This window comes from Palaemon carinicauda, chromosome 8 (assembly GCF_036898095.1).
Source record: "Palaemon carinicauda isolate YSFRI2023 chromosome 8, ASM3689809v2, whole genome shotgun sequence".
NCBI classification, from domain to species: domain Eukaryota; kingdom Metazoa; phylum Arthropoda; class Malacostraca; order Decapoda; family Palaemonidae; genus Palaemon; species Palaemon carinicauda.
In genome coordinates, this window is record NC_090732.1 from 50113156 (window position 1) to 50138630 (window position 25475).

The following is a 25475-nucleotide window of genomic DNA, read 5'->3' on the forward strand; positions in this document are numbered from 1 at the left end:
AATGGGAATTCTAGTTAAAATAGACAAGAATACCGATGATGAAATGTGATTATTTTCCAAACTTTGATATTTTCCATTAAAGTCTTTTCCTAAGATCCGGCCCAAAAAAATTATGAATGGTAAGATGGTTTGCTTTTTATGATTAAATTTTTAGTTTCTAATAACTGGAGTCTTTTTTTACTTTAACAAACAGATTATTTTTCTATTAATTTCAGATACATGCAGGCTTCACTCTTCGTTTTTGACACAAAATTATTTTCTTTACAAACCTTTCGAGAAGAAGCAAGAGTTTAAGTTAAAGGCATGGACAGAAACATACAGAAAGATAACAGTTATCCCACCTCACCAACAACCCTTTGACCACAAAAGCTGTTGATCGGTCTGTAGTTAGTTCCTACTGAGGGAACATTTGCTGAAGCAGGTCTGGTCGTAGACTCAACTCTAGGACAGCATAAACGTACATCACCATTGCTGTAAAAATTTAGTTATTGTTATAACCATGCGTAATTAAAGTCTGAGTCATGCCCATTGCCTCCCTGTATATTCGTCTAGTCTATCTACCAGTATGTTTCAATTCGCTTGGAAATACTTACTTTAGGATTTACCTTCGGTTACATACCAAAAAGCATTATACCATTTCTATCTTTCACTATAAACCGTTTTTTGGGCTCAAGCCATGTCGTCCTGATGGAAGTTCCTATAGGGTAGCTTCCTAGGGTATATTACAACTACGGCGATATTCCCAGAGAATTTACCTTAAGGTACCCAGAATTCTAACTCCTGGAGCGAATATCCCTAATGAAAGTACCAGGGATATCGCGAAATATCAGAGGACGTATTCTTGACACGCCACATGGCAATCTGCACCCCGAACAGAGATAACACTTCGAAGGGGTCAATTGGCAAGAAAACGAAAACGAGAAAGAAAAAGGAGAGCCGTTCGCAAGGCTCTCTCTTCTCCCGTTTCGTAAGCGTGCATTGCGCCGATTCTGGCGCCATCTGTATTCCTTTTTGCGTAGCTTAACAACTCGGTGTTTTTTCCTGTGTTTCTCGCAAAATCTTGGATTTAATCGCTTTATTATGCTTTCTCCAACTTTGTCTGCCTCTGATAAGTTGAGTATTATTTCTTTTATGTATAAATGTAGGCTCTTGGTAATTTTTAAAGTGATTAATAGTAATAATCTTTGTTACAAGAGCCGTTGCCTACCGGAGGCGTCCTGGACGCTGTCGCTCGCTAGGTATGAGTTTTAGTTAGCCAGAGCGACGTTCCCGGCTGTTTTGCTTTAATAATTTTAGCTATTTAGCGTTACATAGGATTTCCTTATTCGTGCTTTAGTATTGTTTGTTTTGGCGAAGTATTCGCCAATTCTGGCCTACACTAGACCATGTAGCCTAGTCGTTTGGCCCTAGTACTTTCCTGCATGATTTTTGGATTTCCGAGTGTTTTAAGATTTTATTGAAGCTTTAGGCAGTTTTATACATTTAAGATTATATTGATTATTTCCAAGATAGTAAACGAGTGAGTTTCGGTGATTTAGATAATCGATTCTCTTGGTGCCTAGGCTAAGTTGCCTATGGAGCCTTAGTATACTTTCTCATACTCCCCGGTTGCTTTCTTTTCTTCGGAGAAGGTATGCAATCCCTTTCCCTCTGTTTAAGCCTTGGGCTTAACCCTAGTGGTTTATCTGAATTAACTTTCGATACAACTATATTGGGGTGTTACTGTACCTTCCTGTTCCGGTAAGTCTGGCTTCAGAGAGGGGCAGAACATCAGAGTTTTTAGTTTGAATCTGTGTTTGTCTGGCTTGGGGTAGAGTCTCCCTCGCCAGTCTGACGCAGACATAGGAGGCTTAGCCTCCTTAGGTCACTCCCGAAGGTTTCTGTACGAGATGATTCCTTCTTTTGTGATCTAGCAGACTAGTCCTTGTTGCTGTTCTCGGTGGGAGGATAAGATCCTTTCCCTGGGAGTAGCAACACCTTCCTTGCTTTGGTTCAGTGGGGGTTGGCAAGTATTGCTGGCCTCCCCGCCTTGGATCTCCCTTAGGCTAAGATGAGTTTTCTTGGCTGCGGGTGATTCTTTACTAAAGCAAGGTTGGTAGGACCCTCTTTGTCCCTTCCCCCTCTATCTCTGTAATGGCCTAGCCATTACAGTACTGTACGTCATTCTACATCTGGACCTAGTATAGGTTAGGATGTGGAATTGACTCAGTCCCTTGCCGGCCGGCAGAGTGTGCCGGCCGGCAAAGGTCTTCTGCTTTGAGTGCTGCCCGGACCTCCCTTGGTCCCTCATCCATGTCTGTCTGTAGAGCCAGACGGCATTGGTCAGGAAGCCTGAATTAGATTCTCCCCTTCCTTATATGCACTCTTTCGGATTGCCGGGCTTGGAGGTAGTATACTCTCTTATCCTGGCATCCATTCTGTTTTCTTCTAGTGCTGTACCCGACCCGGCTGCCGTCCTATGTGGCCGGCAGCCGGGCAGTCGAAGTTCTCTGGTTCTTTTGCTGCTGGCCGGCATCGGTTGTTTACTTTTGCCGGCCGGCTTTTGTCACGCCCTTGTCTGCCGGTCGCTATGAGCGGTGGCCGGCAGCCGGGTGCTACCTTGTGTAGTTGCCGGCCGGCAGTCATTGCCGGCCGACATTGGCTGTTGCCGGCCGGCAGTTACTGCCGGCCGGCACATGCATTTGAACCAGCATTCTGCCGCCTTATAGCTGTTAAGTAGTATACTTTAAAGCTAGTTATGGTATGTGCCGGCCGGCGCATTACCTTCTATACTGTACCAGTATTCTTCAGTATAGCATATACTGTAGGGAGAAAACTATAGTATAGTATTGGTACAACACTGTGTGTTCTAACACTTTTGTGTTGTTTTGCACAGCCCTTTGGTATTGCCTTACAGATAAGAAAGTGGGTTCTTTCTTGTCTATTATCCGGTATTTTAAAATCATATCTTAGGTGTGAGCTCCACCTGTTTCCTCTGGAAATTTGTCATTGGTTACTCTAGGACAGATTAACCATACGATTTTATTATCTGGAAGGCTGCAACAATTGGTTGTGAGGGAAACACAAGTGTGTGTCTTTCCTTTCTGATTTGTTATGCTAAACTGTGCATATCCAGTGATACGTAGTTCACTTGATACTCATGGAAATTTCTTCTCTTTACAGGAGAAACGTCCGAAGTGCGGAAGTGCTTTCTGCAACGTCCGCAGTAAGAACTTCTGCGGACATGAGTTCATGAGTTATGTAGGAGGCACGCAGCATGCGCTGTCTCCAAGGGTGATCTCCGGTACTGGGACCCTCAGGTATGTACCGTGTGCTCTAACCTGATTACTGAGGCTTTTGATTTCCCTAAGACGGCGGAATCAAGGGATATAGCAAGGGAGAAGCTTCGTACCTGGTTAAGGGGCTTCCAGAAGAACACCTCTGGACCTTATCTTCCAAGTGAGAAGATGAGGGCTTACCTTTTCCCTAGGGCATCAGCTGATGCAGTGATTCCCCAGCCTCAAGAGGAGATCCCCCTAGTTCAGATCCCGGTGGATGCGGAAGTCGCGGTCGCCTTGCAAGACATCCAGTTGGACGACAGGATGTCAGACGTGTCCAAGCGTCGGGAGGAAGACCTCCTGGCAGAAGGCCAGGATGAAGATCAAGCCCCAGACGTTGTAGAGGAAGAGGCCGACGAGGTGTCGGCTGCTCCGGTTCAGATCCCTGAACCTATTCCCTCAACATCGTCCGCTCTCCCAGTAGAGCTGGGACAGGCCCTCTCCTCCATTGTTGGAATGATCCAACAAATGCAGAAGGAGAATAATGAGAAGGCGGCTGCAATGTAACTGCAGATGCAGAAAACTTGCAGCATCACGTGGGCCCCAGAAGAGGCTCAATGTGAAAGACCTTCCCTTGTGCTCAGATGCTAACCTATGGAGATATGCTGAGCACATGCCGATGACGATTGGGAAGATCGTCATGTCGCATAAGTTGGGTTCAGTTCCCCTAGAGGAGGTGGAATTCTGGCCCAGCAAAGGGTCATATCTGTACTGTTATGTCCGGTTGAGGATGGAACCAGCTTCAAAGGAGGAGACAGAGCCGAAGGAGGTCATAGTGATGGACCATGCTAAGGCTCAAGCTTTGCTTTCATCTTCGATGAAAGAGAGGGGCTTCACGAACTCAAAGGTGGCTGCATTGAGTAAGAAGCTCCCTTCCTTTGTGTCCTCTCCTGCTAGAGCCTTCCCCTTTTTGCAGAAAGGGTTTGCGGCTGTGTTAAAAGCAGTCGAGGCTGGCAAGCCTTGCCCCTCCTTGGAGGAGTGTAAACCCTTGTCGCTGGCCCTACCTATGGACCACAAGGACTGGAAGGACGTCCATCTTACCTTCTCAGTCGGGAAGTTGGAGGCTGATATTGCCGGACGTCAGTTCGGTGAGAACCTCCCTAAGCTGTCTGACTTTCTTTTGCGGAGAGAGCTCGAGACAAAAGAAAGACTGGCTGCCTCAATGTCTCTTCAGACCACTCTTGAGACGATGGCAAGTGACCCCAAGGTCCATGAAATGTTCATGGTAGTGGCCAAGACTCATCTAGCCACAGTGACGAAGGATCTTTTCAGCTTCGTCAGGGCGAGGAGAGCTTGTAGAGAGTTCGTGTTCACCTCGGCTACGGTGAGGCACGAGCCAAGGAAACTAATCTCCTCCAACATTTGGGGCAAAGACCTTTTCCCTAGCGAATTGGTCAAAGAAGTTGTTGATAAGGCTGCCTTGGAGAATAGAAACCTTCTCCAGAAGTGGGGCCTGTCTATCAAGAGAAAGTCTTCCCCGGATGAGGGTCCCCAACCAAAGAGGAAGACTAAGAGGACTAGGCTACCGTCTCGGCCAGCCAAGCCATTTAGACAGCAACAGCAACAGCAATTGCCGATACCTTCAGTGCCCCAGATGGTGGCACAAACCCCGACCACATTCCAGTGGGTACCCCAGGCCGTGTCGACGCAGTCCCCGGCATTCAACCCAACGTTCGAAGGGCAGTCAACTTCCCTTCGAGCAAAGCCTAGAGGAGCAGCCAGAGGCTCGTCTAGGCGCCCCTCAAGGGGAAGGGGATTCAGGGGTGGTCGCAGTCAGGGAGGCAAGACCTCAGGACAACAGTCCAAGTGAGATGATACCGGTAGGAGGGAGACTTCAGAATTTTCGGGATCGGTGGACCTTCGATCCCTGGGCCTACAGCCTACTCAAGAATGGACTGGGCTGGAGCTGGTACAGCACTCCACCCCCGTGCCCTCGGTTTTTCCAACACTCCACCCCCGTTCTGGAGGAGTACATCCAAGATCTGTTGGAGAAAAAAGTGATCCGAAGGGTAAAGTCCATCAAATTCCAAGGGAGGCTGTTTTGTGTTCCCAAGAAGGACTCGGAAAAACTCAGAGTCGTTCTGGACTTGTCGCCACTCAACAAGTTCATGGTGAACTGCAAGTTCAAGATGCTAACACTGCAACACATAAGGACCTTACTGCCCAAGAGGGCATTTACCGTCTCCATAGATTTGTCAGACGCCTATTGGCACGTTCCAATCAATCGTCGACTCTCCCCCTACCTAGGGTTCAAGCTACAACGAAGACTATACGCCTTCAGAGCCATGCCATTCGGGCTAAATATAGCCCCAAGGATCTTCACGAAGCTTGCGAGCGTAGCTCTCAAACAATTACGCCTAAAGGGAATTCAGGTAGTAGCCTACCTGGACGACTGGCTGGTGTGGGCAGCATCCAAGACAGAATGCTTGTAAGCTTCCCTGCAGGTGATCCAGTTCTTAGAGTATCTAGGCTTCAAGATCAACAGAAAAAAGTCTCGACTTTCTCCATCTCAAAAGTTCCAGTGGTTGGGAATCCACTGGGACCTAATGTCACACCAATTCTCCATCCCGGCGAAGAAAAGGAAGGAGATAGCTGGTTCTGTCAAGAGACTTCTAGATTCCGAAAGGATATCAAGACGTGAACAGGAGAGAGTACTGGGTTCTCTCCAGTTTGCTTCGGTAACAGACCCGGTGCTAAGAGCACAGCTAAAGGATGCAACCGGAGTTTGGAGAAGTTATGCATCAAACGCGCGAAGAGATCTGAGAAGACCAGTTCCGCTTCGGCTACGTACTCTTCTCAGGCCTTGGTCCCAAGCCAGACATCTAAAGAAGTCGGTACTTCTCCAGCCACCTCCCCCGTCGGTGACGATTCACACAGACGCCTCGAAGAAGGGGTGGGGAGGTCACTCTCATCGGAAAAAGGCCCAAAGGACCTGGTCCAATCTATTCAAGACCTTTCACATAAACTTTCTAGAAGCTATGGCAGTGCTCCTTACCTTAAAGAAAGTCTCCCCGCATCACTCGATCCACATAAGGTTGGTGCTGGACAGCGAGGTAGTTGTGAGATGCTTGAATCGACAAGGATCAAGGTCGCCACCTCTCAACCAGGTGATGTTGGCCATCTTCCGATTGGTGGAAAAGAAGAAGTGGTACCTGTCGGCAGTTCACCTTCAAGGAGTCCGCAATGTGACAGCGGACGCTCTATCCAGGTTCACACCGATAGAGTCGGAATGGTCCCTAGACGCAGGATCGTTCTCCTTCATCTTGAGTCAAGTCCCAGAACTGCAGATAGACCTCTTTGCGACGAAAGACAACAAGAAGTTGCCCCTGTACGTGTCCCCGTACGAGGACCCCTTAGCGGAAGCAGTGGACGCGATGTCCCTCGACTGGAACAGATGGTCCAGGATTTATCTGTTCCCTCCTCATAACCTTCTGTTGAGGGTCCTCAACAAACTGAGATCCTTCAAGGGGGTAGCGACAATAGTGGCCCACAAGTGGCCGAACAGCGTGTGGTTCCCCCTGGCATTGGAACTACGGTTGAAGTTTCTACCGCTACCAGATCCAGTTCTGACCCAGCGAGTCCAGAAGTCGACTGTCTGCACTTCATTACATAAAACCCGGACCCTGCAGCTCATGATTTTCTCTCCCTAGCGGTGAGAAAGCGTTTCGGGATTTCGAAAGCCAGCATAGACTTCCTAGAGGAATATAAGTGCAAATCTACTAGAAGGCAATATGAGTCATATTGTAGAAAATGGGTGGCCTTTGTCAAGGCAAAGAATCCGCAGGAGATCTCGACGGACTTCTGCTTATCTTTCTTCATCCACCTCCATGGTCAAGGGTTGGCAGCTAACACGATTTCAACGTGTAAGTCTGCCTTGACAAGACCCATTCTATATGCCTTCCAGGTCGACCTCGCTAACGAGATCTTTAATAAAGTTCCGAAAGCCTGCGCTAGGCTCAGACCTTCAGCACCTCCAAAGGCCATTTCATGGTCTTTAGATAAAGTTCTTCATTTCGCTTCTCTGTTGAACAATGAGGAGTGTGCGTTAAAGGATTTGACCCAAAAAGTTATTTTCCTATTTGCACTCGCGTCCGGGGCCAGGGTTAGTGAGATTGTAGCCCTCTCGAGAGAGGAAGGTCGTGTTCAGTTCCTGGATGGGGGAGAACTGAACCTGTTTCCGGATCCTACGTTTCTCGCCAAGAATGAGTTACCCACCAACAGGTGGGGTCCCTGGAGAATCTGCCCTCTGAAAGAAGATGCATCTCTATGTCCAGTAGAATGCCTAAAGGTCTATCTTCATAGAACTTCAGACTTCAAGGGTGGTCAACTATTCAGGGGAGAAACATCAGGCTCAAATTTATCACTGAAACAACTCAGGGCGAAAATCACATATTTTATTCGCAGAGCGGATCCTGACAGTACACCCACAGGTCACGATCCGAGGAAAGTTGCCTCATCCTTAAATTTCTTTAATTGTATGGATTTTGAACATCTTCGTTCATACACTGGCTGGAAGTCTTCCAGTGTTCTTTCGCCACTATGCGAAGCAAGTGGAGCAACTAAAGAGATCTGTGGTAGCAGTGGGTTGCGTCGTTAACCCTGCTGTTTAACTCTGTGAGGAACAGTGGTTTTAATTGGGACGATTAATTCCAGGGTGAGTGTGTAGTTACATACTGTGCTACAAACTAAGTGAGGGCACCGAGTTGCCCACGTTGACTGTTCCACTTCCAAAGGTGAACCTGGCATAAGTGCAGACATGTGTGCCGAGCGTTTCTAACGCTAATGTGACTGATTAGTAATACAGACTTTTATGACTTTGATACCTCGGTATGTTAAAAGTGGCACTAATGTTTTTCTTTCAGATAAACAAGTTTCTGTTTACTATCATACTTATGCTTAAAGTTTTGGTTATCCTTCTCTTATATATATATATATATATATATATATATATATATATATATATATATATATATATATATATATATAATTGTTGTTAACCTGTCTATTTATTGCCTGTCAATAAACTTGTTCTTGAGAACCTTGCGTCTCCTTCACCTGTGTCAATTTATTGGTATAATTGAGCATTCATTCTATGTATATTTATCTGGGATAATTCTAATAGATTGCTCCTTTATGCAAGCTAATGTTGCATTGGTTTATGCTTTCCCTTAGCGGGAGGACTCCATCCCATAAGGGAAAGGTGGCGGATTTACAAGTTTCCTCCTATGCGGATATAAACCTTTGTCCAATACAAGTATTGAGTGGAGAACTGGTCGATATTTCATATTGACGCAGTGGTTCTTCACAAACTATGCTTTACTTAATATAGGGTGAGACCACTATATTGGCTTGCCTGGTATTCATACATAGGTATATGTACTCTTCGAGTCTTTTCCAAAGTCTAGTAGGACTCTTCCCTGTAGGGGGCAGGAAGCTCTAACATGGTTTATGGTTAGTTGAAAAGATGTATAACGGTAACATCTTAGGTCTCTAGGTCTAGTCGACCGGGGAAATACCTCCGGGGAGTACGGCACATTCTGAGAATCCACAGATACAGTAATGCTCTGGTATACTTCCATCAGGACGACATGGCTTGAGCCCAAAAAACGGATTTTGAGCGAAGCGAAAAATCAATTTTTGGGTGAGATGGCCATGTCGTCCTGATGGACCCGCCCTTCCCTTTCTATGAAAGGGCTGTAGGACCCCTCCCTACATACAGTATCTGTAGCACCTCGTGTATCGCTACAAGGAATACAGATGGCGCCAGAATCGGCGCAATGCACGCTTACGAAACGGGAGAAGAGAGAGCCTTGCGAACGGCTCTCCTTTTTCTTTCTCGTTTTCGTTTTCTTGTCAATTGACCCCTTCGAAGTGTTATCTCTGTTCGGGGTGCAGATTGCCATGTGGCGTGTCAAGAATACGTCCTCTGATATTTCGCGATATCCCTGGTACTTTCATTAGGGATATTCGCTCCAGGAGTTAGAATTCTGGGTACCTTAAGGTAAATTCTCTGGGAATATCGCCGTAGTTGTAATATACCCTAGGAAGCTACCCTATAGGAACTTCCATCAGGACGACATGGCCATCTCACCCAAAAATAGATTTTTCGCTTCGCTCAAAATCCGTTTTTACATCCTAATCTGTACACGCTGCTTACACTGAGATTAAATAGAAAATGGAGGAGAAACTGTTAATTTTTCCGGATGCATGTTACTTTTTATAACGCTAATCACTAAAGCATTTTGACATAAATTTGTATCCAAGTACATTGTTAACATACCATGGATAACTATTGGAAGCTATATTCATCCACACAGTTTTTGAAAACGAACTGACGACTTCACAACTTTCTCTTTATGTCTATTACTAATATCGAAACCCTATGCATTTTATCAGGTCATTATCATCTATATATATATATATATATATATATGTGTGTGTGTGTGTGTGTGTGTGTATGTGTGTGTGTGTATGTGTGTGTGCACAAACATGTAAGTATATATATGATAAATCTGACATTAATACTTGTCACTTTAAATTTCCCAAATGTAGATAAAAATACCTTTTATAATATATATATACATATATATATATATATATATATATATGTATATATATATATATATATATATATATATATATATATATATATATATATATATATATATATATATACGACTGGCAAGCTGCAAGCTATACAACCTCTCAAATTCCAAACACACCTATTTGCTTTTACATTAAATCTGTTGCACTTGAAAAAAATATTAATAACCCAACTCTGAGACAATTATACAACTCCCAGACAGCAATATATAGAACACTGAATATCCAAAGGTCTCTTGAGTACACTCAAAACAAAACTGGGTAATTATTATTATGAATATTCAAACAACTCTAACTTCGGTTCATTAACAGGATATGAGCGAATATGCATTAAACACTGATGATTGAAATAATACACTCTTTTTTTGAAAATAAATATATTCTATATAAATTACAGCACTAAAATAATTTAAATAAAACAAACAAATCACTAGAAATATCAAGTATGGATAAAACTTATATTAAGACAAAAATGTTACGATCTGAAAATTATATATTCACTTGACTTGAAAATTAAATCTGAATACAACCTTAGAATAAGACATAAGGAATAATACAGTAAAAATTATATAATTACTGGTTTCACTTGAAATTAAAACTGAGTAAAATATTTAAGTTTAATACTTAATGAAAATAGATAACCAGATTACGATACAACTACCTTCCCGTTATTACAGGGCCAGTTACAAAAACTTTACACAATGCCAATACTCACCCTAACACAATAAATTCAAAATCACCGTTTTGTCTTACGTATTGTTTCAACGTGCAGTTTATTTTGGGGCACAGAGTCACTTAAGAGAGGACACACTATAGACACTCGAAGAGAGAGAGAGTGAGTTTTTGGCTTTTTCACAGGACGGCTGCTTTTCTTCTCCTCTGGGGGTTGCTTATATATGACTTAGCTACTTCCAGAAGTTTCCAGGAGAGCGAGTTCTGGAAGCCTAGGAGCTGGGCTAAGGCGTCAGAGTTACCAAGTATTGCTCTCTCGAACACGTATTCACGCAACACGAGACAAACTCTCTCAGTCAACTAGCTCCGACCACCCTTTTGTCCCAGAAATAAAAGATAAAAAAAGGTGAGATCTACCACTAGGTTTTTCGTGATATTTCCAAAGTACATGGCATGGCATATTGTGTATTTTCTCTCAAACATGGCACAATACCTCACAAAAATATAAAAAACATTACATAAGCCCTTGTTCCTATCTTGTATGGTCACATAACACTCTCAAACAGTTACGTAAGACTTCGTAACAAACATAAGTGATATAAAAAGTTCATTCTAAAAAACAATGTAAATTTACATATACTGACTTGAATAAACAATACAATGAAATCAACGACAAAAGTCTTACGTAATTTACATAATAAACTTACGTCAACACGAGAAGAACTTATCTTAAGAGCTGGCTAACCTCTCTTCAATGCACTTGTGAAAACAAATAAAATCATGAATAAACTACTGTATTTATTCTACAAAAGACCAGCTTCATAAGATATATATATATATATATATATATATATATATATATATATATATATATATATATATATATATATATATATATATATATATATATATATATATATATATATATATATATATATATATATATATATATATATATATATATATATATATATATATATATATATATATATATTCTTATGAAGCTGGTCTAGTGTAGAGTACATCCAATAGTTTATTCATAGTTTTATTTACATTTAATTTTTTCATTCAAGAGATGATACCCAGCCCGTAAAATGAGCTCCTCTTGTGTAGATTTAAGCTTTGTATGTAAATTACGTATGACCTTTGTCATTAATTTCATTGTATTTTTATTAAAGTTAGTGTATATAAATTTACGTTATTTTTAAGAATTAACTTTTTATTTCATGTATGTCTGTCATGAAGTCTTCTGTAATCTATTTGAGAGCGATGTGGGATTCGTGCAAATTATGAACAAGGCCTTAGGTAATGTTCTTTTATATTTTATGATGTATTGCATCATGTTTGAGAGATAATGTTCTGTAATACGTGTTTTGGAAAATTCTGTACATGTGCTTTAGAAATTTTGTAAAAGAACTGGTGATAAAATGTTATCTTTTTTTTTATTTCGGGGACAAAGGGTGGGCGGAGTTAGCTGAGTGTGAGAGCCATCTGGGAGAGTAATACTTAGCAACTATGACGCCTTTTGCTGGCTCACCAACGCTCCCCAAATCTCGGGGACAGCTGCTTTTCTTCTGCTCTGGGGGCTGCTTATATAAGACTTAGCTACTTCCAGAAGTTTCCAGGAGAGCAAGTTCTGGAAGCCTAGGAGCTGGGCTAAGGCGTCAGAGTTACCAAGTATTGCTCTCTCGAACACGTATTCACGCAACACGAGACAAACTCTCTCAGTTGACTAGCTCCTCCCAACCTTTTATCCCAGAAATAAAAGATAAAAAAAGGTGAGATCTACCACTAGGTTTTTCATGAAACTTCCAAAGCACATGGCATGGCATATTGTGTATTTTCTCTCAAACATGGCACAATACCTCACAAAAATATAAAAAAAACATTACATAACCCCTTATTCCTATCTTTTATGGTCACATAACACTCTCAAACAGTTACGAAAGACTTCGTAACAAACATAAGTGATATAAAAAGTTCATTCTAAAAAACAATGTAAATTTACATATACTGACTTGAATAAACAATACAATGAAATCAACGACAAAAGTCTTACGTAATTTACATAATAAACTTACGTCAACACGAGAAGAACTTATCTTAAGAGCTGGCTAACCTCTCTTCAATGCACTTGTGAAAACAAATAAAATCATGAATAAACTACTGTATTTACTCTACAAAAGATCAGCTTCATAAATATATATATATATATATATATATATATATATATATATATATATATTCTTACGAAGCTGGTCTAGTGTAGTGTAGATCCAATAGTTTATTCATAGTTTTATTTACATTTGATTTTTGCATTCAAGAGATGATACCCAGCCCGTAAAATGAGCTCCTCTTGTGTAGATTTAAGATTTGTATGTAAATTACGTAAGACCTTCGTCATTAATTTCATTGTATTTTTTATTAAAGTTAATGTATATAAATTTACGTTATTTTTAAGAATTAACTTTTTATTTCATGTACGTTTGTCATGAAGTCTTCTGTAAGCTATTTGAGAGCGATGCGGGATTTGTGCAAGATATGAACAAGGCCTTAGGTAATGTTCTTTTATATTTTATGATGTATTGCGTCATGTTTGAGAGATAATGTTCTGTAATACGTGTTTTGGAAAATTCTGTACACGTGCTTTAGAAATTTTGCAAAAGAACTGGTGATAAAATGTTATCTTTTTTTTATTTCGGGGACAAAGGGTGGGCGGAGTTAGCTGAGTGTGAGAGCCATCTGGGAGAGTAATACTTGGCAACTATGACGCCTTTTGCTGGCTCACCAACGCTTCCCAAATTTCGGGGACAGCTGCTTTTCTTCTGCTCTGGGGGCTGCTTATAGAAGACTTAGCTACTTCTAGAAGTTTCCAGGAGAGCAAGTTCTGGAAGCCTGGAAGCTGGGCTAAGGTGTCAGAGTTACCAAGTATTGCTCTCTCGAACACGTATTCACGCAACACAAGACAAACTCTCTCAGTTGACTAGCTCCTCCCAACCTTTTATCCCAGAAATAGAAGATAAAAAAAGATGAGATCTACCACTAGGTTTTTTGTGAAATTTCAAAAGCATATGTCATATTGCGTATTTTCTTTCAAACATGGCGCAATATCTCATAAAAATATAAAAAACATTACATAAGCCCTTATTCCTATCTTGTATGGTCACATAACACCCTCAAACAGTTACGTAAGACTTCGTAATAAACATAAGTGATATAAAAAGTCCATTCTAAAAAATAATGTAAATTTACATATACTGACTTGAATAAACAATACAATGAAATCAACGACAAAAGTCTTACGTAATTTACATAGTACACTAACGTCTACACGAGAGGAACTTATCTTAAGAGCTGGCTAACCTCTCTTCAATGCACTTGTGAAAACAAATAAAATCATGAATAAACTACTGTATTTACTCTACAATAAACCAGCTTCATAAGTATATATATATATATATATATATATATATATATATATATATATATATATATATTCTTACGAAGCTGGTCTAGTGTAGAATAAATCCAATACTTTATTCATAATTTTATTTACATTTAATTTGTGCATTCAAGAGATGATACCCAGCCCGTAAAATGAGCTCCTCTTGTGTAGATTTAAGATTTGTATGTAAATTACGTAAGACCTTCGTCATTAATTTCATTGTATTTCTTATTCAAGTTAATATATTTAAATTTACGTTATTTTTAAGAATTAACTTTTTATTTCATGTATGTTTGTCATGAAGTCTTGCGTAATGTATTTGAGTGTGATGTGGGATTTGTGCAAGATATGAACAAGGGCTTAGGTAATATTCTTTTATATTTTATGATGTATTGCATCATGTTTGAGTGAGAATGTTCTGTAACATGTGCTTTGGAAAATTCTGTACATGTACTTTAGAAATTTTGCAAAAGAACTGGTGACAGAATGTTATCTTTTTTTTATTTCGGGGACAAAGGGTGGGCGGAGTTAGCTGACTGTAAGAGCCATCTGGGAGAGTAATATTTGGCAACTATGGCACCTTTTGCCGGCCCACCAACGCTTCCCAAATCTCAGGGAAGTTTCAGGAAGCAGGTTAGATTTCATATAAAAGGTGACACCAAGGTTAGGTTACACAGATAGAGATAAAGAACTGTAGCCTGAAGACAGCCTCCTTCCCCTCTCCCTCTCTCACTCTCGCACGTAACCCAGTGTATTGTTGTTGAAAGTGTTCAATACCTTTTAGTGTGTCCTCTCCTAAGTGACTCTGTGCCCCAAAGCAAATTGTGTGTCGAAAAGATGAATAAGACGAAACGGTGATTTTGAATTCATTGTACTGTATTAGGGCGAGTGTTGACATTGTATAAAGTTTTTTGTAATTGGCCCTGTAGGAAAGTTAGATTTTGTAACTTGATCTGGTTATCTATTTTTCATCAAGTGGTAAACTTGAATATTGTATTATTCAGATTTAATTTCAAGCTATTGTAAAATTCACATTGTATTATTTCTTTTCTTAGTCTAAGGTTTATTCAGATATAATAGTTCAATTTAAGTTAACATATAATTTTCAGATCGTAAGATTTTTGTCTTAATCTAAGTTTTGTTCAGACTTAATGTTTTTGAGTGACTTATTTTGTTATGTAAATTCTTTTCAAAGTGTTGTAATTTATATAAAATATATTTATTTTTTGTGAAGAGTGTATCATTCCAATCATCATTATTTGGAACAAGATTACGCTCGTTTCCTGTTAAGAACCACAGTAAGTTTTAAATAGGTCATAAATAATACTTAAGAGTAATTACCCAGTTTAGTTTTGAGTGTACTTAGAGGCCTTTGGATATTCAGTGAATTATATATTGCTGTCTGGGAGTTGTTCAACTGTCTCAGAACTCGTGTATTAATATTTTAAAGTGTAACAGTTTTAAGATAAAAGCAAACAAGGAAGTTTGGAATTCGGGTTGATTAACTTGCCTGTAGTAATATATATAATATATGTTTAGTTCCCAGTCACGAGCCATAGTATAATATATTTTTAGTGCCTAGACCAGGGAACCATTATCATATATATATATATATATATATATATATATATATATATATATATATATATATATATATATATATATATATATATATACATATATATAATTATATATATAAATATATATACATATATATATATATATATATATATATATATATATATATACAGTATATATACTGTACATATATATATACATATATAAATATGTATATATATATATATATATATATATATATATATATGGTATAGACAGAGTTGCACAAACTGGCATGGAATAAAGATTTTAAGCCATAGCCTAAAGATCTGGAAAAGAGTAATAGCAGCCATTGTAAGGGAATGGCACAGGTAACAATATGTGGACAGCATGGATAAAATCACTTCTTATACCATATTTGCTTTGTTGAAATTAATTGAAAAATATCGGGAAGGACAGAAAAAATTGCATTGTTTGTCTGTGGATCTAGAAAAGCTTATCATATGGTACCAATAGATGAATTATGTTACTGCATGAGGAGCTCAGGGGTGGATGAGAATTATGAAAATAGTCAAACAGAAGTCAGGTATCCTCTAGGTACAATAGAATGGTTTGATGTTGAAGTTGGATTGGTTTTAAGGCCTTTCCTGTTTGCAGTTTTCACAGACAAATTGACCGAAAGCTTTAGGTAAGAATCTCTATGGGTTATCTTATTTGCAGACGACAAAGTGATCCGTGAGAGAGAAATGAAAAAGTTGATGCAAATCTGAAAAGTTAGGGTTCTGCGCTGGAGTGAATGGGCATGAAAATCAGTCGGAGTAGCAAAGAGTATACATGTGTAAGTGAAGGAGATAGTAGGACTGTAGTAAGATTACAGGTATAAACTGATAAGCTCATATATTTAAAATATTTAGGATCAACTATACAAAGTGATGTTGGTGTGCGATGAGGAGGTGAGGAAGAGAATTCAAAAGGAGTGGAATGGCTTGAGAAGAGTATCAGGTGTGATAAGCAACAATTGAATATCATAAAGTCTGAAAGAGAAGACCTATAAGGTGGTGGTAAAAACAGATATGCTGTATGGTTTGGATTTTGGAAGCAAGATGCAGAGATGAAAGTTGCATATGAAAAATGAAAATGTTGAGGTTTTCACTAAGGGTAAGATCACAAATAAATTCAGTAGAGTAACTGTTTATGTAAACCAATTTGGAAAGAAATCTAGGGAAGCAAGACTTTGGACCACTTCCCACAAGCGGATTGATGATTTCGTCCGTGTAGAAATCAATGTAATTGAATGAAATCCTTCACACGATGTCTGTGTGGAAGAATATCCAGATGGTAGTAATTTGCTAACCGCACGCACTGCTGTTCTGTGCAGTGCCACACGGTTTAGAAAACTCAAGAAGTCCATGCTGTCCTTCAGACGGGAAGTTTTCCTCAGTCAGGTAGTCGTGATTCTGCGGTTGCAGGGGTTAGGCCTCCTTTTCTAATGCAATTTTTATGTGATTAATATGAATTTTATTATTATTATTATTATTATTATTATTATCATTATTATCATTATTATACACTGTAATAGCAGAGCTACACGATGAATATTGTTATATTTTATAGAACATCGTGACACATTTAGCATTCTATTCATTATATACACAACGACCAGTCTCTTCTTTACGTTCTCCATCTCGAGCAAACCCTGACGGACTGTGTTTGCTGTGCTAATGCAGACAGACTTCACAAAAAACAACTGCTCATGTAAAGGCATGATTTTTGACATGCGGAAATATTCTGCACGGATTCAATCCGCTCAGCATACCATGCGGAATATCTATGTATGTCAAAATGTTTGTCTTTATACGAGCTGTTGTTTTCCATGCGGTTCATTTGTTATTACAGTATATAATAATTATAATAATAATGATAATAATCACTGACAAAGAGCAGCAGAATAGGAACGCCTACCCTCTGCACCAACTAAACCCCGACTATCGTCCAGGAAAAACCTTCTGTCTGAAGGGCGCCCTAAACTTTTTAAGAATTCTAAACCAAAAGGCACCGCATGGATTAGCAGTGCATGCAATTAGCAAATCACTATCATCTAGATATTCTTACACACTGACAGCATGTGATGGGCCTCAGTGATGTGCATTGATTTTTAAACAGCACAGATTCAATCCTCTCGTATGAAACGGGCCTAGGGTGGCTTGAGTACGTGAAGAGAAGGAAAGAAGAGAATTGTTGGAAGTGGATGCTAATTATGAACCCACCAGTAGGAGAAGTAGGTTGTATGTATGTATGAAAATTTTTTGCACATTTACACGTGTTCTTCATATTCAAATAAGCCATATATTTTTGCTATATTAATGTCTGGATTCTCTTAATGACCTCGGGATCAGAGCCCCAGGCAAAATCACACAAAGACAAGAGCTTGTGACCGGCCAGGAATCGAACCCTGGTCCGGCAAACTTGTAGAGACAGTGGCTAAACCACTTGGCCACGAAGACTTTTATCTTTCTTCGTTGCCAAGTGGTTTAGTCACTGTCTCTACAAGTTTGCCGGATTAGGGTTTGATTCCCGGCCGGTAACAAGCTCTTGTCTTTGAGTGATTTCGCCTGGGGCTATAATCCCGAGGTCGTCAAGAGAATCCAGACATTAATGTAGCAAAAATATATGGCTTATTTGAATATGTATATATATATATATATATATATTTACATATATATATACATATATTTATATACAGTATATAAATATATACATACATTATATTTATATGTCTATATGTCTATGTGAATGTTTTCATATATACATATATATATATATATATATATATATATATATATACATATGTATATATATATATATTGTATGTATATATATGTATAGATATATATATATATATATATATATATATATATCATATATATATATATATATATATATATGTATATATATATATATATATATATATATATATATATATATACATGCAGTATATTTATCTCTGTGAATGTTTATATATGAATATATATACATATATATATATATATATATATATAAATATTTATATATATACATATATATATTAGATACATATATTAGTATATATATATATATATATATATATATATATATATATATATATATATATATATATATGCCTATAAGAATGTATATACGTATACGTATATACATAATATACGGTATATATATATATATATATATATATATATATATATATATATATATATATATATATACATATGTATATATATACATATATATACATACAAATACATATATACATTAAATATATATATATATATATATATATACATATATATATACACATATGTATATACATATATATATATATATATATATATATATATATATATATATATATGTATATATATATATATATATATATATATATATATATATATGATATATATATATATATATATATATATATATATATATATATATATATATATATATATATATATATATTCATATATATATATATATATATATATGTATATATATATATATGTGTGTGTGTGTGTGCGTTTTTATATAGGCAGCTTTTAGGTATGATTCTTTTGGTATCATCATCATCATCATTATCTCCTACGCCTAATGACGCAAAGAGCCTCCCTTTACATATACAATTAATATTTGTTGTCTTAAAATTGAAGATAACTTTACTCCGGATCAACAGAACTCCAGACGAAAAAAAGTAATTATGTTTTACCAATTATCTAGTGCTGCAACGTGTTACGAAACATTTTTAACATGGTTCTCAGTCAGGGCTCGATATTTCACCGTCTGTAAGAACGCTTTTTCAATTACCTCCCACGTCCGCAGCCACCATACCGCCTGAGAAACTCGCTGATGCTAAGAGTCGCGCTAAGGTCAATGAGAAAAGGACACTCTTGGACTGAAACACACACTCCCTCCGGCACTGATGTTGTGCTGCATCTTGCTGTAACAACAGAGAAAACTAGAAGAGATGGAGGCGAATTTGTTTGTATATTCAACTATATGCATAACCTCAGCATCTGCTCATAGGTCAACTGAAGTATCTGAATGTTTCACTTACATTGTCATGGTAACGTGGAATGATATATTTTGCCACTTTAGGGTAATATTCTATATACTATGATTATGGTACGTAATGAAGAATTGATTATTTTGTTTACGTAATATTTATTACAATATAACCTACCACCAAATCTTAAAATCACTCTTCGTGTGATAGTAAAATAGTAGACACCTATTCATATTATTCGGCTCACTATAATATTCATTTAAAAAAATACACTGTCTTACGTGCTGTAGCCTGGCCAGCAGACCCCCAAAAGGTCAGACATGCTACCAGGATCCTCAAAATCATTCCACTCTTATGATTGCTGACGAGCATCTTCACATAAACAATGATCCCCGGTGTATTAGCGCTCAAACTCCTGAACATTTATGATGAAAGCACTATAAAACTCACTGTTCTTAGTCTTTTCTAGATGCTTCTGTACGGACGCTAAGGAAACTCTAGATAGGATGAAACTTATATCATGCAACCGTTACCTGAGTCTCACGACTGGCGCGCAACTAAACTCTAGGAAGCCGTGACTCAAACCCTGGGGACAGGATATACCAAGCCTCCTCCCCCTTACGGACTGCCAACGCAAGAGCCCATGTGACCTGCACATTTGGGCTATGGTCAATCTCTCTCTCTCTCTCTCTCTCTCTCTCTCTCTCTCTCTCTCTCTCTCTCTCTCTCTCTCTCTCTCTCTCTCTCTCTCCTATAAGCATCATGCAGTGAACTTACAAGAATGGTGTTGCCAGTGCAATAAATATTAGGAAACACTAACTGTTCCTTACTAATATGAAAGTAAAATTACCAGATTTGAATAAGTATGAAGTTGCGATTATACTAAGTAACCAGGCACATACACACACACACACACACACACATATATATATATATATATATATATATATATATATATATATATATATATATATATATATATATATATATATATATATATATATATATATATATATATATATATATATATATCGGCAAATGAGAGAAAATATGTTCGCTATGTGATCCATGCCAACTAGATTACTGCGTGTTTCAGTGACAATTATATTCTTGGTTACCAAAGCATCGTTTGTTATACTCGCAAAATAATATTTGGCAACTGTCACCTGTTTTCTCGGAAAAAGTCAAGCTGGGCACCAGGGCGCATGGTCGGGCGGTGCACAGAATAATACCCAAGGCCATTAATTTCATTATTACCTCGGATTTACATTTACGTCAAATCCTCAGTCCTTTCACCACTTAGGTAAGTTACGTTCAAGGTTTACAAATGTGGAAACGATAGGATAAGTAATTCCCTGAATATCGTATGCTCTTGTTAAACAGACCATTGTGTTCCATATTGGTGCCTTCGTTTAATGTTAGTTTGAAGTGAGAGAAAAGATGAAACATAAACTGACTAGATATCAATAGATTGTATAAATTATGTACCTTTTTAAAAAGAATGTAATATTGAATTTCTATATGAAAATATCAGACGTATAGTTGCATGTACAGGACATGTAACTTCTGTAATTGTTTAATTTTATCCTAATACTTGTATAATTCACATAATTTGGACAGTTATATTTGTCTGCAAAAACATTCCCTTCCTCGGGATCGCTGAAATAAGAAAAAATCAGATTTATCCAGGACCGAAGAAGATCGGGGCTATGGAACGACGTTTGGTTTACGGTGCCTATACTGGGCTTCGGACTCCTGCTATGGCCGTCATGGCGCTCTCATTCCATTCCTTCCACCCATCTTTATATATGACCTTACCTCTTTCACATCCATATTCCACTTACGGACTGCTAGTAATTGTCAAGAGCCCGCGGTTTCCTTCTATGGAGGCCAATCTAAATCCATCATTCCATAAGCCCGCAAGCAGAAATCACATCTGTTAAGTAGTTAAGGTGAAACAAATGGAAATATTCCAGTTACGTAATATGGATTAGCACTAACCGAAAACAAAACTTTCAAATACAGCTAAATTCCCGAGAAAAATATCGAGAGTCGAAATAATTCACGAGTTTTCGTGATATACCTCCATGTGCCAAGTGGTAATTTCTTTTAAACAAGATTCATTTAATGAAATTGTCAGTATCTTTTTTAATCAAACTCCCTCCATCCACACCGCCATCATTGTTGAGTCACCAGGAAATACCAACCCAATTGGCTTTGATATCACCAAAAAAAAAATTTCGAATTAGCTCACAATGTCACATAGAAAATGACGATCACTCTAAAACTTTCGTACACCCTCTTCTTTGATTTTTTCATTTAAAGCATCATGTGGCAAAATCTATCTGCAAAGTTATTTCATTAGCCATATCACCAAAGATTTTTTTCCCGTCTTTTATAAAAAAAAAAAAGACGTGTCATAGCCAGCGACTAATGATCCTTAGCCTTCTATACTACACAAATACATCGTACTTCATTAATAATACTATAATTATAATTAGTATTATTATCATAAACCAAGTTGCAACCCTATTTGAAATTGCAGAAGGTTGCTAGCTCAAGATAACCTAAAGGAGATCTCAGTAATATATGAATGAAACCGTGCCACAGCCTCTGACTTAGAAATTTTTATTCCATAAAATTAGAATTTATGGTAATTGTTCCTTTTTTCAGCTTATTAACACTGCTGCTAGCATAATCAATTGTTTATCATATACCACACAAAAAGACTCACCACAATTACACACAAATGCATACATATATATATATATATATATATATATATATATATATATATATATATATATATATATATATATATATATATATATATATATATATATATATATATGTACATCCATTATACTGAAAGTTATCATTGATACTACAATAATACCAGTTCAATACATCGCTACCCTTATGTGTATGCCACTCGTGTCATATCTATTATCAGTAGTAGTAGTAGATGCAATGTTGCCGGTTTAGCTCTTAAGTTACTAATCATATCTGCATCTGCATTCCATGAATGTAAGAAGTCATGAGCTGGGATATATATATATATATATATATATATATATATATATATATATATATGTATATATATATATATAGATATATATATATATATATATATATATATCTATATATATATATATATATATATATATATATATATATATATATATATATACACTAATAATGGTGGTGATTGTCTGTGTGTGTCTGTGTGTTCGTCTGTGTGTCTTGTTTTCGCTATTGAAAAGTTGTACAAGGAACTTGGAGAATATTTAATGATTGACTCTTGTGTCATTTTTATCGAGAAAGCTAACGCAGCTATTTCCATTTTGATCACGATCCACCTTGAAAGTCTACTAGCCCCATAGTTACAGACCCCCTAAAACTGTATTCCATGAAATCGGGCCGGCTGGCGCTCTAGACTTCAACTTTTAAAAAATGATTAATAGTAATCGAGAAATCTAATGTAATTATTTTTATTTTGATAAAAAAACCACCTGGGGTGATCTATGTGCCCCATAATTACAACCCCCCTTGTAAGATACGCCGTAATGTATTTCCAAGAAATTATTGTGTTCTTTGTTAACCTATGAAGATTGATTTAGTTTCCCTTATTACGTTCTCCAGGACCGACTCAAAGTGCTGAAAACATAACCTTATATGGGCATAGCTATGTTCTAGCTCCATGATTGGTTGGCTCAGAGGGGCATCTAGCGCCAGACGGAGTGACGTCACAGCCTCGAACCGCGGCAGTGCAGGACTCTCGGCCATGGTATGAGTATATCTGTACTTCCCTTGCCGTGTTGACTGACCTGGTAATCTAGGAGTGTCTCTCTGTGTGTGAAGGACTAATTGCACATTTGGCTCGACAACTAATCATTTGTAGGCGATTAATGGCATCATCTGTAAATGTTCTCTTGAACTGAACCTGAAATAGAATTGGCATTGGGAAAAGATGTAAGCCTGTTATCTGGTGTAATGAACCCTATTGCGATTAATGTAACCCTTTACCATTGCTGCATTTCTTTATTTGACTTGCATTCATTTTGTACTGAACCCTATTGAGATGAATGTAATCCTGTACCATTGCTGTATTTACTTTATTGACGACCTGTATTTTTGTTTCCAGCTAAAACCTCGTCCGATATACAAGTTATACTGTTCAATATATGTAATTATAGAAGACGTGAGTTTCAACACCTACGCATCAATAACTTAGAACTTTAGCTCAGAGAGTGAACCCCTCTCCGGTGTTCTACAGTTTTAGATCTTTTCACAAGAGTGGGTCTCAAACGACTTATTGTAACCTAACTTCAAGAAGTGAATCTTTCTTGGACATTGACTGCAAGCTGAGAACATTATGTCCGAGAGATCATTAAAATCAAGAATGTCATCCAGGAGTGACACAAGCATGGTCCGCCGAAAGTTGTTAGAAGCACAAGCTAACTTCGACAAGGTTTAACTGAAGGCACGAGGATCGGGCTGCTAGAGGGCTAGCAGAAGCTGCATTGCAGGAGGCCGGGCTCGAGATTCAGAGGCAGCAACTTGAATACGAAATTAGATCGGAGGCAGGAGAGTTGAGATGTGGTTCAGAAGTGTTTTCACATGCCGTATGCATGAGAGTACCCAGTGTAAAGGCCATGGAGACTGAACAGAAGTCGAGGATCGAGCAATGGAGGCTAAGTGTCGAACACCACCCCGAGAATGACCCAAGTGCTATGTGGACAATGGACCCTGTAGACCATATAAGAGGACCAGATTGCCTTTGTACACCCATGGAAGTCCTCTATCAGCAATTGGATCCCACCTCAACGCCTTTTGCACCCCGACAGGCTATTTTGAACCCTCTCTCACTGACCCCTTGGCCAGCAACTCACAAGTGCTTAAGGCACTCGAATGCACTCTTGGAAGCAACAATGAGTTGATGCGGACATCGCTATTACTACCTACTAAACTTGAGCGCTTTAGAGGCGACTTGACCAAATTTAATTGGTTTAAGATGTCCTTCAAATGGCATATTGAGAAAAATACCTCAAACACCAAGCGCAGGCCGAACCACCTGTATCATATCCTAGATGGGCCTCCGAGAAACCTGGTTGAACACTGCTTACAACTGCCTCCGACAATGGGATACAATGAAGCCTGGAAGCAGCTGAGTGAATTCAACGGGAGAGAAGTCGATGCTACAGAGGCCTTTATTTGTACGCTTCTCAAATGGAAGGAAATTCCAGCACGTGACAGCGAAGGTTTAAAATGAACTACGCTTCTTACCTAAAGAAGGTAAAAGCTGTACTGGGTGAAAATTACACTAGGATTGAGCTGCAAGAAACAATGAGAAAGATAGTGGAAAAGCTCCCTTACCCTCTCCGGGTAAGATTGGTCTCTAAGTACCTAGAACACGGACACAAGCTTACAGCCTTGATCACATTTGTGGAGAGACAGGCACTGGTCGCTAAAGAACTGAAGTACTACGAGTGACACCGTTGTTCCTCCAACGGCAAAGCTGAAAGCACCAGCATGCCAATTAAGGGGACCAGGCGGAATGCCAATATATGGGGTATAGGAAGAAAAACACAAAATCCTAAAGAAATTCACTGAGCTTTGTATGGCAATGGAGAATACATATACGAAATCTTTTGTCAAAATTTCTCATACTTTCATAGCTACAGGGTAATTAGTAAAAGTAACTCAATAAACCATAAATATTGTTCCCTATAAGAAAATGCAGTATTTCTTCTGTTATCGTAAATTTTGATAATTATAAAATTTTAATGTAAAATAAATTGTGAATAATGGCATCTGTATAACTACC

The 25475-nt window shown here is 38.2% G+C and overlaps 1 protein-coding gene across 2 annotated transcripts in view; it reads right to left on the reverse strand.

Annotated features, from left to right (window-relative positions):
- The window catches only part of LOC137644889 (uncharacterized), a 128993-nt gene extending 108809 nt beyond the window's left edge, over positions 1–20184 (reverse strand). Inside the window, exons 1-3 of one of the 2 annotated variants that reach the window (XM_068377770.1) lie at positions 19930–20184; positions 19450–19582; positions 342–471 (exon numbers count right to left, since the gene is read on the reverse strand). In XM_068377770.1, coding sequence (XP_068233871.1) covers positions 342–471; positions 19450–19582; positions 19930–20071 — 405 coding nt within the window. In that variant the 5' untranslated portion in view covers positions 20072–20184. The remainder of the gene's footprint in view (positions 1–341; positions 472–19449; positions 19583–19929) is intronic. The other variant, XM_068377771.1, reaches the window with a different exon arrangement.
- Between the last annotated feature and the right edge of the window lie 5291 nt (positions 20185–25475).